Source organism: Strongylocentrotus purpuratus, unplaced genomic scaffold (genome assembly GCF_000002235.5).
Source record: "Strongylocentrotus purpuratus isolate Spur 01 unplaced genomic scaffold, Spur_5.0 spur5_scaffold_2, whole genome shotgun sequence".
Lineage (NCBI taxonomy): Eukaryota > Metazoa > Echinodermata > Echinoidea > Camarodonta > Strongylocentrotidae > Strongylocentrotus > Strongylocentrotus purpuratus.
In genome coordinates, this window is record NW_022145605.1 from 2,747,446 (window position 1) to 2,763,038 (window position 15,593).

General features: G+C 38.3%; 1 protein-coding gene across 2 annotated transcripts in view; it reads right to left on the minus strand.

The window, feature by feature from the left end:
* The window catches only part of LOC590762 (mediator of RNA polymerase II transcription subunit 1), a 39,749-nt gene that overhangs the window by 5,538 nt on the left and 18,618 nt on the right, over positions 1–15,593 (minus strand). For both annotated transcript variants that reach the window (XM_790356.5, XM_011666169.2), the window contains exons 2-11: positions 14,743–15,302; positions 13,555–13,669; positions 11,895–12,087; positions 10,140–10,342; positions 9,179–9,333; positions 8,308–8,688; positions 7,500–7,691; positions 6,837–6,987; positions 5,590–5,753; positions 4,833–5,003 (exon numbers count right to left, since the gene is read on the minus strand). In XM_790356.5, the coding sequence (XP_795449.4) occupies positions 4,833–5,003; positions 5,590–5,753; positions 6,837–6,987; positions 7,500–7,691; positions 8,308–8,688; positions 9,179–9,333; positions 10,140–10,342; positions 11,895–12,087; positions 13,555–13,669; positions 14,743–15,302 (2,285 nt within the window). The remainder of the gene's footprint in view (positions 1–4,832; positions 5,004–5,589; positions 5,754–6,836; positions 6,988–7,499; positions 7,692–8,307; positions 8,689–9,178; positions 9,334–10,139; positions 10,343–11,894; positions 12,088–13,554; positions 13,670–14,742; positions 15,303–15,593) is intronic.

A 15,593-nucleotide genomic window follows, 5' to 3' on the forward strand; every position in this document is an offset into this window, starting at 1 on the left:
ATCAGTTTCAAAAGTCATGTGACAAAAAAAGAAATATGTACATGGAGATAATATATCATTTGAAATTGCATTGAAAATATACATGTATAAGAATCAAAATACCTGCTTTGTACAAACTATTATAATACAGCAAGAGTTAATCACCGTTTCCATTTTCTATATGTTCATTTTTGTAACGTTCTAATCATATTCCAGATTAATAAATCTTCAAAGATCTTCGATTGCAGAGATTAATAGTATATAATGGAAAGGTCTGAAAGGAAAACAACACGTAGACCTATCGTGTTTATAAACTTAATTGTATAAATAGTTCATCAAAGTCTTTCTACTTCTGCATAGTTCCTCTCTAATTCTAATCGGCAAATACAGTAGTTACTATATGACACGAAATTGTTTAGTACATTAGTAAATGTTTCAGTAACTGAGAACAAAATGATTTGATAAAGGATGCGCTTATATAATCTAAGAGAAGTAAACAAAAATGTAAGTACCTTTCTAAAAGAAAACCCATATGATTAAAAAATAGTACTTTAGTAACTCCCTTCCTAAGATGGAACAAAACATCATAGTTACTTAATCAGCTTTCTTTCTAAGTAAATAATTGAAGTGTAGTACATATTATGTTACATTTTTTTTTAAAGTAAAGTAATTGAAATGTAGTACTTAAGTTATTTTCTTACAAAGTAAAGTAATTGAAGTGTAGTACTTGAGTAACTTTCTTACAAAGAAAACTAATTGAAGTGTAGTACTTGAGTGAGTAACTTTCTTACAAAGTAAACAAATTTCAATGTAGTTCTTGAGTAACTTTCTTACCAAGTAAAGTAATTGAAGTGTAGTACTTGAGTAACTTTCTTACAAAGAAAAATAATTAAAGTGTAGTACTTGAGTAACTTTCTTACAAAGTAAACTAATTTCAATGTAGTTCTTGAGTAACTTTCTTACAAAGTAAAGTAATTGAAGTGTAGTACTTGAGTAACTTTCTTACAAAGTAAACTAATTTCAATGTAGTTCTTGAGTAACTTTCTTACAAAGTAAAGTAATTGAAGTGTAGTACTTAAGTAACTTTCTTACAAAGAAAACTAATTGAAGTGTAGTACTTGAGTAACTTTCTTACAAAGTAAACAAATTTCAATGTAGTTCTTGAGTAACTTTCTTACCAAGTAAAGTAATTTAAGTGTAGTACTTGAGTAACTTTCTTACAAAGTAAACTAATTGCAATGTAGTTCTTGAGTAACTTTCTTACCAAGTAAAGTAATTGAAGTGTAGTACTTGAGTAACTTTCTTACAAAGTAAAGTGATTGAAATGTAGTACTTAAGTTACTTTCTTACCAAGTAAAGTAATTTAAGTGTAGTACTTGAGTAACTTTCTTACAAAGTAAAGTAATTTGAGTGTAGTACTTAAGTTACTTTCTTACAAAGTAAAGTAATTGAAGTGTAGTACTTGAGTAACTTTCTTACAAAGTAAACTAATTGAAATGTAGTTCTTGAGTAACTTTCTTACCAAATAAAGTAATTGAAATGTAGTACTTAAGTTACTTTCTTACCAAGTAAAGTTATTGAAATGTAGTACTTAAGTTACTTTCTTATTAAATATTCGAAGTGCAGTACAGCTTTCATAGTACTAGGATGGCACAAGTAATTTAAAAATAATACTTTAATACGTTTCTTGCTAAGTGAGTACAAATAATTTAAGAGCAGTACGTTAGTACATCCCCTTTTTATTTCCGTATTATTTCTTCAATACACTACGTATCAATGACTTCAATTTTCTTAAATGATTCCTCAAATGGATTACAATAAATAGAAAAACAAACACTCCATGGTAATTCTATTTTTCGCTATTATCTCTTTTCAACCAAAATATGAATGTTTTGCCTAAATTTATTTAATCTTGAAGGCTTTAATCAAGTATCTGCATTAGCATTTCATCAAATTTGAAATGAATAAAAACAGATACACCATCATATTGTCTTGAAATCATTTGCACGGATTGACAAACTTAGGAAATACCGTATCTAGTAGATTAATCGCAGTTTAATGTTTCCGAATGTCTTTAGTTATAAACTAGCGAAAACACACTAGAATTGGTGTTCAGCTTCTTCTGGTTTCTGCCCTAGGCTTATTATATCATCACAAATGATACACTTTCCTTTCAATGTGCATGCGCACTCCTCGCAATACACTCCGTCACATTCCCCATCCGAGCAGTAAGCAAGGAACCCGTCATCCGGGCAACGACAGCCAAGACACTGTAACTTTTTAAACCCACAGAAGCTCAAGAGTGATTTACAACAAGGAATATTTCTGGCAAGGTATGCCGTTATGCTGATCCGTTCATTTGCGTCTCGTTCTTTCTTGTTTATTTTCACTGCATCTCGCAACATCTTCTTTAGCGTTTGTCTCTTCTGCATGGTGCGTCCGTACAGGTACTTGGTGCGTTCTACTTCGCGCTCGGGGTAGTAGTAGGCAGCGATGTAACGGAGTAGCCGGCGCGCGTACGCCTGAGACAACACCATGATAATGGTGGTGGCGTAGAGGAAACCTATAGCAACAGCCAAATTGTTGTTTGGTGGGCTCGGTTGTGGCAGACATTTTGTGGTGTTGAGGGTGGTGTTGAAGGCGGTGGACGCCTGGAAGCCCTCGGCAAATAGAAGACGGACAAACTCCGAGACAATACCTGTTCCTCCTATGTCTACATTAGCCCCTGTTCCCCCTGACACCTCAACCTCATAACGGCCATGTTCTTGAATCTTTGACAATAGCCAGTACAGCCCGAAATCCATGAACATAAGGATTCCTGCAATGATGATGTGAAGGAGAACCCTTGAAAGTCCCAGGGTAAGGTACTGTTTTTCGGTTCTGCTAAGACGCAGAGCGGTGGCGTCGATAAGGTGATTCTTTTCATGCTTCTTGAGAGGCAGAATATGAGACGCTCCACGTTCCTTGCGACTAGAATCCAATCTTTTAAACTGAGCGGTAATGTATTGGTTATCAAATGAATCCTTGGAGCGATAGCTTGAGTGGTACATGTAGGACTTGATGCAAAGCCAGACGAAAGTGAGGGCCAGGAGCTTGTCCGAAATAGCTAGGACCCAGTCAATTTTGCTGTATGCTTCATCCAGCTCCTGTTGAATCGCTTCCTGGATTCGCTCAACGGTCGTACTCTGATTGACGTTGGTCTCAAATTGACGGGAAATGTCCACATCTGCAGAAAACGTATTGATGACGGACTGTATAGCCCTTCGTGTGCCTGCAAGAGAATCCGCTACAGCATTGTCCACATAGGCCGGTACCTCACAAACACTGTCGATATCCAGGATGGCACACAAGCCTCGTGCGTCGAAGATGTTGCAGACATCACCTACAAGAAACACATTGTACGGAATTAGAGGTAAAACCATTTGTGTATCAAACGTAGACTGACTTATTGTAATTATTATGTGATATGTATGTTTATATATTACGGATGGATAGCTGTTTCACAGAAAGTGAAATCAATTATCCTACGTGGTGAATGTTTAAGGATAATTTGATTATACGTGATAATGTATAGCATTCATGACCTATCTGGCTTTCAGAAAATGAGAAACAAACTAAATGTGAGACTTTATACGAAAGAAGTATTTTTACAAACTGACCAGAGATAATAATAATGTCTGTTGCTGAAAAATCCCTTTTCTACTTGTCATTTATGGTCGACTACCAGTGCAAATGCGAAACTTCGATCATACAAACAGCTTTCAAAACTGATTTGTGTTTTAAGGCACATGATATTTCCATGAACAAGGCTAAAAGCAATCCATCAGCCTTACAGCGGCTACAGAATTTACCTTATCCTCTTTTAAAATGATATTGATATTTGGCAATTCATTATACTTGGAATCTGCATATATAAACACTAATGAGGCATGGATGTTCGAATGTGTAGAAGATTGGCTCTTACCTAGAGATTCGAAAAGATTCTGCTGTGACAAGAACTCGACACAGTCTAAACGCACCCGATCAAGGCTGTCAACACATGACCTATGAGTGGATCCAATAATATCAGTACAACCATCTGCAGCCTCTCGGAGCGCGTCGGAGACTTGCTACAAGGAGAAACCAACGAGATGTTTTTGGTCCTCGGCACTAACTTATGCTTTTAGTTGCGTTTCGCGAGTGGTCTTCTGTAAGACAATGTGGACTGTCTTTGGTTGTCGCGCTATTGCCTTAAACTGATTGTTTCCGGAGTTGAATCGACCGCGGAAAACACCTACCGACATTGATCAAGTTAATGTTAAACTAAAATCATGTGTGCGTATACAGTAATGTTCTGCCCCCTATGTTACGTTATACCTGAACGCGAAAATTCCGAAGCAACTGCCGATGCTACTGGTTCTTCGTCAAGGAAATTGTAGTGGTGAAAGGGTGGAGGGGGTGTTTAGGTAGGATTACAATGACAGAGCACGATGCAGTGGGAATGGGAATTTGGAAACAGAATAGGAACTAGAAAAAGAACATTGCCTCCTTATCTCGTACATGACCATCAAATGGTTTCATTGCACCTTCATTCATAACGATTAGGGTTGCGAGGGAAATGGTATGTTCAAGATATCAAGATAGCAAGGATATAGCTTAAGATGTCATTAGGTCACACAAAACATTGTTTCCATTAAGAGTAAAGGAGCTAAGAGAATTTAGGTTTGACGGGTAAGATAGTAATTACATGCTTTACATGCCAACAGCAATCTGATCAATGTATTCAAATAATGCAATTTGGGTGCATAGCAAGAGTCAGATAAAACATTCGAGAAAGGATATTCAAAGAGCATGTCAAACAAAATGCAACTTACGTCGAGTCCTTCATTGAGTATACCGAGGCCATCTTCCACCGGTTGAAAGACCTCTTGAACCTGAGCTACGGCACCTTGGATCCGCCCTACACTGGTCAGAAGACCTTTGACATATGCATCAAGAACACGTTGAGCTGCCTCCTGGATCTCACGGGTCTGGTTGTAGGCGAGCTGGATAGAGGTTGGCAGAATGAGAGCGAGAGAGAGAGAGAGAGAGAGAATGAAAGGTGTTAGCACTTTGATGATTTATAATCAATATACATGAATGTTTATTTCCTTCTATTTACGACGCAAAAACCGATACATGGTTCTGACCGACATTACGGCAAATTGTATCGATCATTCACTTTAAAAAATAAAATCGACGTAAACTAATCGAAACCATGGAAAACAAGAGAGCTTCGAGAGGAGCAAATCTGTTCTGTCTATCATATTATTTCGAATATGAACCATAGCTTTTTAAAAAACTGAAAAATTGTTTAAACATAGGGGTCCCGCTACAGCACACTCTTTCTTAATATGCTAAACAATCTGAATTTGACCACATGGACACAGGCCAGATGTGGTCAAAATCATTTAAACTATTAAACATGATGTCAACCTTATAAGATATATTATTAACAGTGCAAATGAGTGATACCTTAGCGATGAACACGGACCAATATGGGTGTTGATCGTGTCTGGTATATTTTGTATAAAGATATTCCATGATGCAGTATTATTGAAGCATACTTAATTGGCTAAATCTATAATATACCTGTGCACTGCAGCTCATGGAGTCAGAAACTTCGTTGGAGTTCAGGTAGATGTTGTGGATAGGTCCGCGTAGTAGGAGGGTAACGATGAAGGTCAGGAAGGCAGCCCGCCCTCTGGAGGTGCAGATTGTTGGCACCATCAGGGCTGCAACACACCTTGCACGAACTGCCAAATAAAACATACGAATTAATAATTAATTAATTATTACCGACGGAGTTGCCAATGAAACAACAAAAAGAGCATCATTGGCAACAAAATAGCGACTTACCGTAACACCCAAATGCGTTCGGATAATGTACAATACAATTAAAGTGTATAAAAGGCAGACATGTAATGGGGTATTTAACCCAATTCAATAAAAACGATATGTGTGAGTAGCATAAGTAGGAGTCAGTGGCGGTGTAGGTACCGCCTCCCTCGTGTTGAAGGCCAACAATGGAAGGGAGGGAGGGAGGGGGTGAGTAAAACTAGCAATTGGTCTTCGTAAACAGGGCTGCCCAGATATATCAAACTCCCTTCTGTGTATTCCGCCTCCTGTTCATAAATTGCTCGATACGTCACGTTTCCCAAATGAGAACTGTAGACAATTGTTTGTATTTTGTGGTTTCTTTTCACTTCTTCATATTCATCATTATTATCAACTCAATACAAATATATATAACAAGGAATAAATTGAGTATCAGTAGAAAAGAGCACAACTGAGATAAGGATGGCGTATTGTGTCTGTTTCCCCAAACTCTTACAATCATAATAATGCTTATTCCTCAGTCACACCGCCAAAAGTAACTTAAATCTCTCACCAAAGCGAGTAATTCTTAACCATTCGGGGGGGGGGGGGATAAGGTACGTTTTTATTGTACTGACCACTGACGGTCTGGGCAGCGCTTCACGAAACCGTCATAAGTTCCCCGATAGCCCATTGAAGCGTGTGTTAATTGAAACACACACGTTCCATTGGGACGTCGGTGAACTTGTACGTATGACGGTTGCTTGAAACGATGCCCTGATGTCGGTCTTGTCGAAGTGACTAAGGAAGGTATTAAAGCCCCTCTGCACTACTTATGGCTACTTGCGCCCTCTATATAGCAAACAATGCCTAATCAGTGCCTCATGGTCCCCCATGATCCTCTTTTTCTTATGTTAATTGAGAGCCGACTTGATGAGATAACCACGAGTCAGTGACCTTTCAGGGAGGTCTAATCCCCCCTGGCCAAACTAGTACAGACGGGCTTTAAGTAGAACTCTTACCAGTGAACGCGAGGCAAAGTGCCATGAAGAGAGTCCCGATCACTGCGATGATGAGAGCCGGATAGATCGGGTAGTCGAGGCCGTAGTAGAGTCCTAAGAAGAGAAGACCACCGAGGATGAGACCGACTAGGAACCCAACGATGGCCTTGAGCTGCGGAGAGCGGAAAAGATGAGAGCGTAAAAAGGGATGGCCAGAAGAGAGGAATTAAAAACCCATCAAGAGTAGAATATTTATATTTTATTTAAGATACATGATTATCAAAAAAGATATTGTGGAATATCGTCCTCCTCGAGCTCCTCCTATTCGTAAAGGCCTGAAATAAAAAGTTCTTCCATATTATACTTCACTCCGATTTATGATTTCTTATCATCGCAAACCTGAACGATCACAATAATAATTTGTTGGCTTCGAATTAAAAATTTTAGAAATGAATTCCGACTCGACAAGGGCAACGATATAGTCAATCATAGGAAAAACGGCCAAAGACATCAATTCAAATTAGAAAGATTTAGACGGTTTGGAGATATGGGGGTAGATTTAGTCACAAACTACACTACTCATTTTTGGGACCAGGAACGATTTTTTTGATTGACATATTGCCAACACTAACTAAACACCAACTAAAAAATATGAGACTCTTGTGACTTTAGAAAACCGCATACCTTTTTATGTGAACCACGATCACTGAGCAGAATGTCGTTGAGGAATTCGTTGCTAGCCACAAGACTCTTGGGCATGGACACCAAGCTACTCAAAGAACTCTTATTTCGCCTCCTTCTGGGATGCTGTCTCGATGGTGAACCGTTCGGTGTTGAGGGTGGAGAGGGTGTATTGCCTCCGTTAGAGAAAGATTTCTGAAAGAGGGTTTAAGGTGAAACAGAATTTAATGACATAATTAATTTTTGATTTGTATTTGTCTCTTGCAAAACAAGTTATGCGATAAAGTCTATAACTACTGTCTTCTACTAATGTTTAACCATCACTTCTATTTCTGTTGTTGCAACTACTGCTACTGCTATTATTTCTACTACTGTTTATTATTATTATTATTATTATTATTATTATTACTACTACTACTACCATTATACTACCACTACTACTCCTTCTACTACTACTACTACTACTACTACTACTACTAATACCACTACTATTACTACTACTACTACTATTTATACTACTACTACTACTACTACTACTATTTCTAATACTATAGTACTACCATTTCGTCTACTTCTATTTCTGCTATTACTACTACTACCAATTCTATTTCTACTACTTATATTACTACTACTACCAATTCTATTTCTACTACTTATATTACTACTACTACCAATTCTATTTCTACTACTTATATTACTACTACTACCAATTCTATTTCTACTACTTATATTACTACTACTACCATTTCGAATACTTCTATTTCTGCTACTACTCCTACCGCTACTGCTACTACTTCATTTGTGTTATTACCTTTTCTGGAAGTGGTGAGAACCGAGGGGCCGTGTCCGCTTCATCATAACCCGACTTCTGTCGAACCATGTTGATCTTCAAAGAGTTCTCCACCTGTTTCAGACTGTTGGTCCTATCACCATCACTGACCATACCTTCTCCTAGATCAGTCCGCTTGATAGGAAGGGTTGAACTGTCCTTCTTGGACGTACCGTCCACCAAGGATCGCAGGAGCTCCTCACGTAAGGTTTCCCGCCTTTTCTCACCCGGGGCAGACGACGCTCCGGAATTATTTGCGGCGTTGTGAAGAGAGGTGTTGGAGTCGATAAGGATGCTAGCCACTCGGCCAGCCGGCGCTGATTGGCGATTTCGTCGCTTTCGTTGGATTGCTTTGCTGGAAATCTAAAAAATCAACAAGAGTGAAATTCCTTACACAGGTAGACAAAACTCGAGAAGAAGAGAAGAAACCGAGTGCTCGATTCAATGATCAAGTGTTCTTGTAAACTTTATTTTGAAACGCTTCATTTTCAATACGTGTGTTAATTGCTCAACCTAAATAATCTCTGACGTCAAAATCACAGTTTTAATAACCATCCCTTTTCCAAGGATCAATAACCAACCCCTTTGAAATTGTCTTCTCAACATTACCAAAACTTCTCCAGCTTCATACGTGCAACAGGACTACACAGGGCTCCAACTGTTTATTGAGAAATGGCAACCCTCTGATGTTGATTCCTTCCGTCCTACCTAAGTACCTGCGTGACAGTATTGGCCTAATAGTTAAATATCGCTTCGTCATTCAGTTTTGAGTATTCCAGAAGGAAGAACAGTCATATGGTTTCGATTTCCATTGGCTTAGATTGAATCTCTAATCCTACGCTAAGCTACTCACGGTCGGTATGTCCTTGTCTGCCCTTGATGCGGAACCTGATCGAGGGCGATGGGGAACCGTCGGGAGGGGCCTTCGCTTTATGGATTGCATGGATCCTCCACTCATCGAACGGCATCGACGTGCACCGCCTACGTGTTTACGAGCCACATTGACTTCTGCAGAGAGAAAGGGTAAGGGTGGGGGGGGGGGGCATGGTAAGGGATTAAAGTCATTTGATTTATATGTGATAATTGAAAATATTTGGCATATATCACATTCGGATAAGTCATTACATTAATATTGAAAGCAAATTGTTTTTCAAAATATTTAAAAAAAATTAATAATTACGTCAATTTTAATAATACGGTCCGTTAGTTCAAGCTTTTTACAAAACTTAAAGTTCCAAGTTAAGTATTGTCAATATATGTCCAGCACGATATCTAGTTCAATTAGTAATTTCGATTCAACCTCTTGTAGAAACTTATAGAACATGGCTTCAGATTCCAAATGGAGAAGCATGAATCATATTTGACATTTAATCATTGACAAGAACAAACTTCACATTCCCACGAAATATTACAAAGTTTGTCAGCATTGCGGCATAAATGTTCATATTGCTTCACCAGTCTTTGTCCTGTTGAACAATGTGTTTTCAGATAATACATGGCTCTCTTTGCAAAGCGTTCTTAAATTTACATAATGTATGCAAGATTTAGGTTTTCAAATCATCCCCATTACAATCTCAAAAACGTCTATCTCCATATTACCAGAAGTCAATTTCAATACCCTCATCCATCTCCTATTCAAATTTGTGAACATCACATTGATGAATTTCTGAATCTGAAAATTATATACGATAGGCGATCGAAATTGATTTCTTGGAAGCCTTTGCGTTTGTGTTCCCGCTATTTTTAATGAAAATACACATCTTCGATATTTCGAAAAGCCAAAGGTCCTACACAAAAGAAATTATGAAACGAACCGTCATCAGTGACGAAGTCATAAGGCTCTGGCCCGGTCTTAGCTGCCTGATTAGGAGGAGATGGTGCTGCTTTAGTCGGTGTCCTAGGTTTCTTCACCGGTGAGTTCACGGGAGTGGTCTCTGGACTTATCGTCTCAGAACTGGGTGGTCGATCAAGCTGTTTATTACTCCGCATCTGGTTTGCAAGGCGCTCCACGGGTGACCTAGGTGTAGGTATAACCATTGTTAATGGCTGATATTGTCGTTTAGTAAACGAAAAAAATGTGTAATGACGGTATTTGGATCAGCAAAGTCGAGGCAAAAATTGCCAGTCCTGACACGACATCAAACGATCAACGAATTTTCTCATTTAAACTCCATCAAATTATTTACAGGCAGAGTGTAAGTAAATTTCCGCTGTACTCCTGAGCATAGGAGTAGAAACTTGGTATTTTAATACATCTGAAAAGGAAAGGCAATCGTTTAAGTTTGCAATGCCTGCTCGTCGGTGTCAAGCGTCTTTGAAGACAAAAAGTATCCTGTCTGAACTAAAACCCTAAAGCGAATGTTCCAATATTTAATATTGAAAGCAACAAGTCAAATAAACGACATGCCTAGAACTTTTAGCCAAGAACAAGATACAAAATAAACATGTTTCTATAACGGCTTCTATCCGTGAAGACTTAATACTGCTGTTGCCAACCTGAAAATATTCCTGTAACTGACTACAAGACTGGCCAGGGATTTGCGTCATTAGTGAGGGCGTGAATTAGAGGAAGATAAATTGAATTATCTTCTAGTCAAATCATACGATATGAATACAGATTAAAACATCGGTTCGACAGACATAAGAAGAAAATAATAAGCGCGCAGTCTTCGTAACATAGCAACCATCATGACATAGCAACAGAACCACCACCTCCATGCAATCTATGTTCATTTATTTATTGCTTGCACCATGGTTGATTTAGTTTTACTGTGGGCGACTACGTGCTAAAAGGTTGCGTTCCTGATTTCTTTGACGCTATCTAAATGAAAAGCCAAAATAATTCCTTATCATGTTGCAAGCTGCGGCTGGTAAGTATTACTTAATGTCAATCCACTAATCGAATTAACGTTTTTGGAAAACATGAAATTACACAGAGCGGCGGTAGCGCAGGAAACAAAATATTGAAATGTGCCTTTTAAAAGATACTTTAATGTGAGGAAACGTGCAGCTTGTACACGAAGTTGTGACTCGAAATCACATTGATTTCTAAATGTAAATTTGTCTTCTTTTGGATTATTTCCTTGTGAATCAACGGTAACTGAATTAAAGGCGAGACTGATAGTCATACCCAAAGGCAAAAACAATTCAAACCCTTATCAATCACTTTATGAAACTAGCTTCAACTTGGTGGGATCTCCTTTTAATATCAAAGCTCTGCTACAACAGTTCTTCTATGAACAAGTTACCACTCGCTAAAGTCAGAACATGTGGTCTTCAAGAAGATTCCAACATTGACTAAAAGATTTATATAGTACTAAAAGTAACATTTATATAGAATTTTATATTACTTTTCCAAGCACAGTACTATTAGTAGCCCGGATTTGGCAGAGCTAACCTCATAAGGCGCTCTGATATTACGGAAATTTATTCCTAATGGGTTCACATTTTCATCACCTGGGTGGACAATGGGAAATCCAAGACGTATTCGATTCAGGGATTCGATCCTTGACCACCACCACCACCACCACCACCACCACCACCACCACACTTCGGAAAAAGATGCCTACCTGGTATAAGGAGGAGGATGCTGCAGAGTAGCAGCAGGTGAGCTATTCCCTGAGACCACTCGACCTTGACCATCTCGGAAACTGAACTTACGTCGGCTAGGCTGAGGAGTGAAATAACGGTGACGACTCACACTGTATTTTTCCATTTCTGACGGTGATATTCCACCTTCCAGTGTTCTATTGCGAGATAATTCTGTGATACAATAATAATATTGATAATTTCTTATCATAAATTCGGCACATTCAATATACTCATGTGTACCCGACCAGGCGGTCTGGAAAGGAATATGTCAACTAAATTACATTGGCCCACATGCCTTCCTTCCAACACCTCTCGAGTGCTCGAATATATAAATATATAGTTTGATTTAAAACAAATCTGTTTACTGATCATTCCAATGTAGTAGCCCTCGTGCTATTCAACATGTAAAAATATACAAACTTATTAATTATCAATAGTCATATCTAACACTGTAGTTTTTTGTGATTCTGGATGCTTCAAATAAAAAAAAAGAAAAATTAAAAATTGGCTTAGAATTTTTTCCTGAAAATGTCAAATTAAGCTGCATGTGGGTAAGTAAGACGAGTGTGACCTACAAAGACATTTATTCAATTTCATTTATATACCACATTAACTTCGAAACAAGTGTCTATCTTGTCCAATCTTTATGATGCTATTCATTCTAAAACGTTTTACATTTAAGTGCTTACTTAATTAGAATAACATAATGGTTAAAATGATGAGAGAAAATGTACAGATATGAATAATGGAAGAGAGTAATATAAAGGAATATGGCAGGTGAAAGAAATGTAAAATTAAGGAATACAAGAGAGGAAGATCAGGTATTTAGTCATAGATTTCATTCAATATAGATCTCTATACCGATAATGAAGTCACATGAAATTATAAAGGTTCATAATTCTAACAGACATCTAAAAGTATTTTTTCCCACGTACATGTACATGTCTCACCCGGAATGACGACATTTTTCTCAAAGGCCCGGATGTAAATGGCGATCTCTTGATTGACGTGACATTCAAGCGACCTGATTGGATGATGAATTAAATACAGAATACATGCACATGCAAAATCATAAAACGTCTATACGATGAACGTCATGAGACTATAATGGTACAGCTTCGAGTCGTGTACTGACCCCCAGTCACAATGGAGTGACTTGTACGCATGCAGCTATCGGTTACGGAAGCAGTTAGCCAGGAGATGAAAGGTGCATTTTTAAAATCTTTTATGAGCTATTGTCTCGAAAGAGTTTATTTGTAGACTCGAAACATGCTTCGTATGTAAGGTGAACTGCGAAAAAGAAATTGCGTACAATAATATTTCACTGTATACTTATGACCGGAATCGCTATTTGATGTGTTTTCTCGATATGAAAAATATGAAAAGAAATACACTGCGCTTAAATGAAAACAAAACAGTACTATATTTGAGAAATTGTGGTTTAATTAATTGCAGTGAAAGTTATTACAGGATATGAGAATGGAATATTGTCATGCTTCAAATATCTTTTTCAGATTAGCCAGAATAGAATCAGATTTAAAAATATCTATAATGATCAAAGATCAGTGTTCATGCAATGACCGAATAAAAGAGACTAAGTGAGCATACACCTCTCTGTTATAAATGGTTTTAACTCACTTGGCTTCGTGTTTTCATCACCAGAATCATTTCTTTGCTGTCTTTCACCTCGTCTGGTTCGAGAGTTAGACGAGGGGTCTGACTTCCGACGACCAACAGGGGGCTTCGATGGAGCCTAGCAAAGACAGATACACGGGGAATGATGGTATGTTATAATGGGGCTTCTTGTCTTAAAAAAAACCCTGATGAAGGGCGTTAGAGGACGGCAATACAGCCCTCGACTTTTTGTATACAAACGATCTATTCCATTTCATTGACCGGCCCTCTGAACAAAGCCAACAAATATGATTAGCCCTCTATCAAACATACTGACCAGTGCGATGGATTCAAATCGATTAAAATTTTATTTGAGATTGATATTATTCGTATCTCTGTGTTATTAGAGAGAAGCACTTGTATGTAAGCCCTGATCAGAGTACCTGCAATTCAAACCAATCGCAACTCTTTATAAGACGGGGTCCAGATCTTCAGGGGAAAAGTTCAAATTATCCAATTACCATTTCTCTTAGTATGCGATTGAGTTTCTCTTAAACGAGTTTAGATAATCATTAGTTCGTAATACTTGCGTGCATACTTTTAGCATATCAAAACTGACATGCAAATTAATGTAGACATGTTTTGAAGTAAATGTAACATAATGTTGTTCTCGATCGGTTTCCCCATCCAGAACACATGGTATTGGCTCTGTTTATTAGCTCAACATTAGTTCAACATTGGGTCCTTGCAGGGTATCCGGCAACTGACTGATTCACCCTAAATACATGCACAGGTAAGACATTGGGTTGGGTGAGTCATGTTACAGACGTAAATGAAAATGAGTTTATTCCCTAGGAGACAGGCTAATGTAGACTAACTTGATGTCATGTCCTCAACAGGGGTAAGGAGCAAACTAGGAATACCCAATGAAATCATTCACAACGACTTATATTGCTTTTTTTTTTTTTTTTTTACATAGGGCACTCTGTGATTGCAGTTCGATAACTGAAGAGGAAATCCCAGATTAAATTAATCTACAAATCTACAAAATTACTACAAAGTAATGAATAAAATAAAAATTTCAACCAGTAAAAGATAAGCTGAATCAGCCTATGAAAATTAAATTCTCTGTATACAAAGTTTGAAATGATTTTATTATCTCATAAATTCATTCCGTGAATGGAAAACTGAATTTTAAAATAATCATTTTACCCTTCGCTTGGGTTGAATGGGTTCGTCCCCGTCATATTCCGGCGTAACTCGGAGCCCTTCCGGTGAGAAGACACTTCCTGCAGTGCTAGGTGTGCTCGAGATGCTACTAGTCTTGCCGGCACCAGTCCTGGCTTGTGCACTAGGTGGCTTCAGGGCTCGTTTGGTCAGTATTCCTGCACTCGCGCTTCCATTCCCGCTGTCAAAGCTCCCATCAATCGATCCCGTTTGCTCCCCAGAGTCCGGGCTCGGACTCCCGAAGGTTCCTGTTCGCTTCGGGATGGTCAGAGTTAGCTTGGGCTGTCTGGAGCCATTTTCCTTGACAGGGGGTGTCTGAGGTTTCTGCGAAACTTGAGGTTTGGCGGAGGGTTGAGGTTTAGCGGATGGACTAGGTTTTAAAGCCTTCCTCTTGGCTGGCTGTGGGGTGTAGTACCGGTGACCAGGGTGAGGCACTGAACCGTTTGGTGTAGATGGGTTTTGGTAGTCACCCTCCTGGCTCTGATAATGAACACCATCTTCTTCGTCCTGCAGCCGCGAGAGACTGCTCGAACGAATGAGCCTCCCTGAAAGTAAATGTAAAAACACTTCAATCAAAATGTTTCTGACATGTTAATACTATATCATCTCCATCAAAGTTGTACATAATTTTACAAATGACTAGGAGTTAACAGTTCAAGTGGCCATAGCAATATGGACAGATGAACTGAAATTAGTGGCTCCAAATGACAGAAATAACGACATTGGTGAGATAAAGAGAGAGTGAATGTATATCATGAAAGTCGGACCTTCATTACAAATTGTACAACTGTTAGGAAAAGTAAGGACGCTTAGAAAATAGTCACCAAAGACTAGGC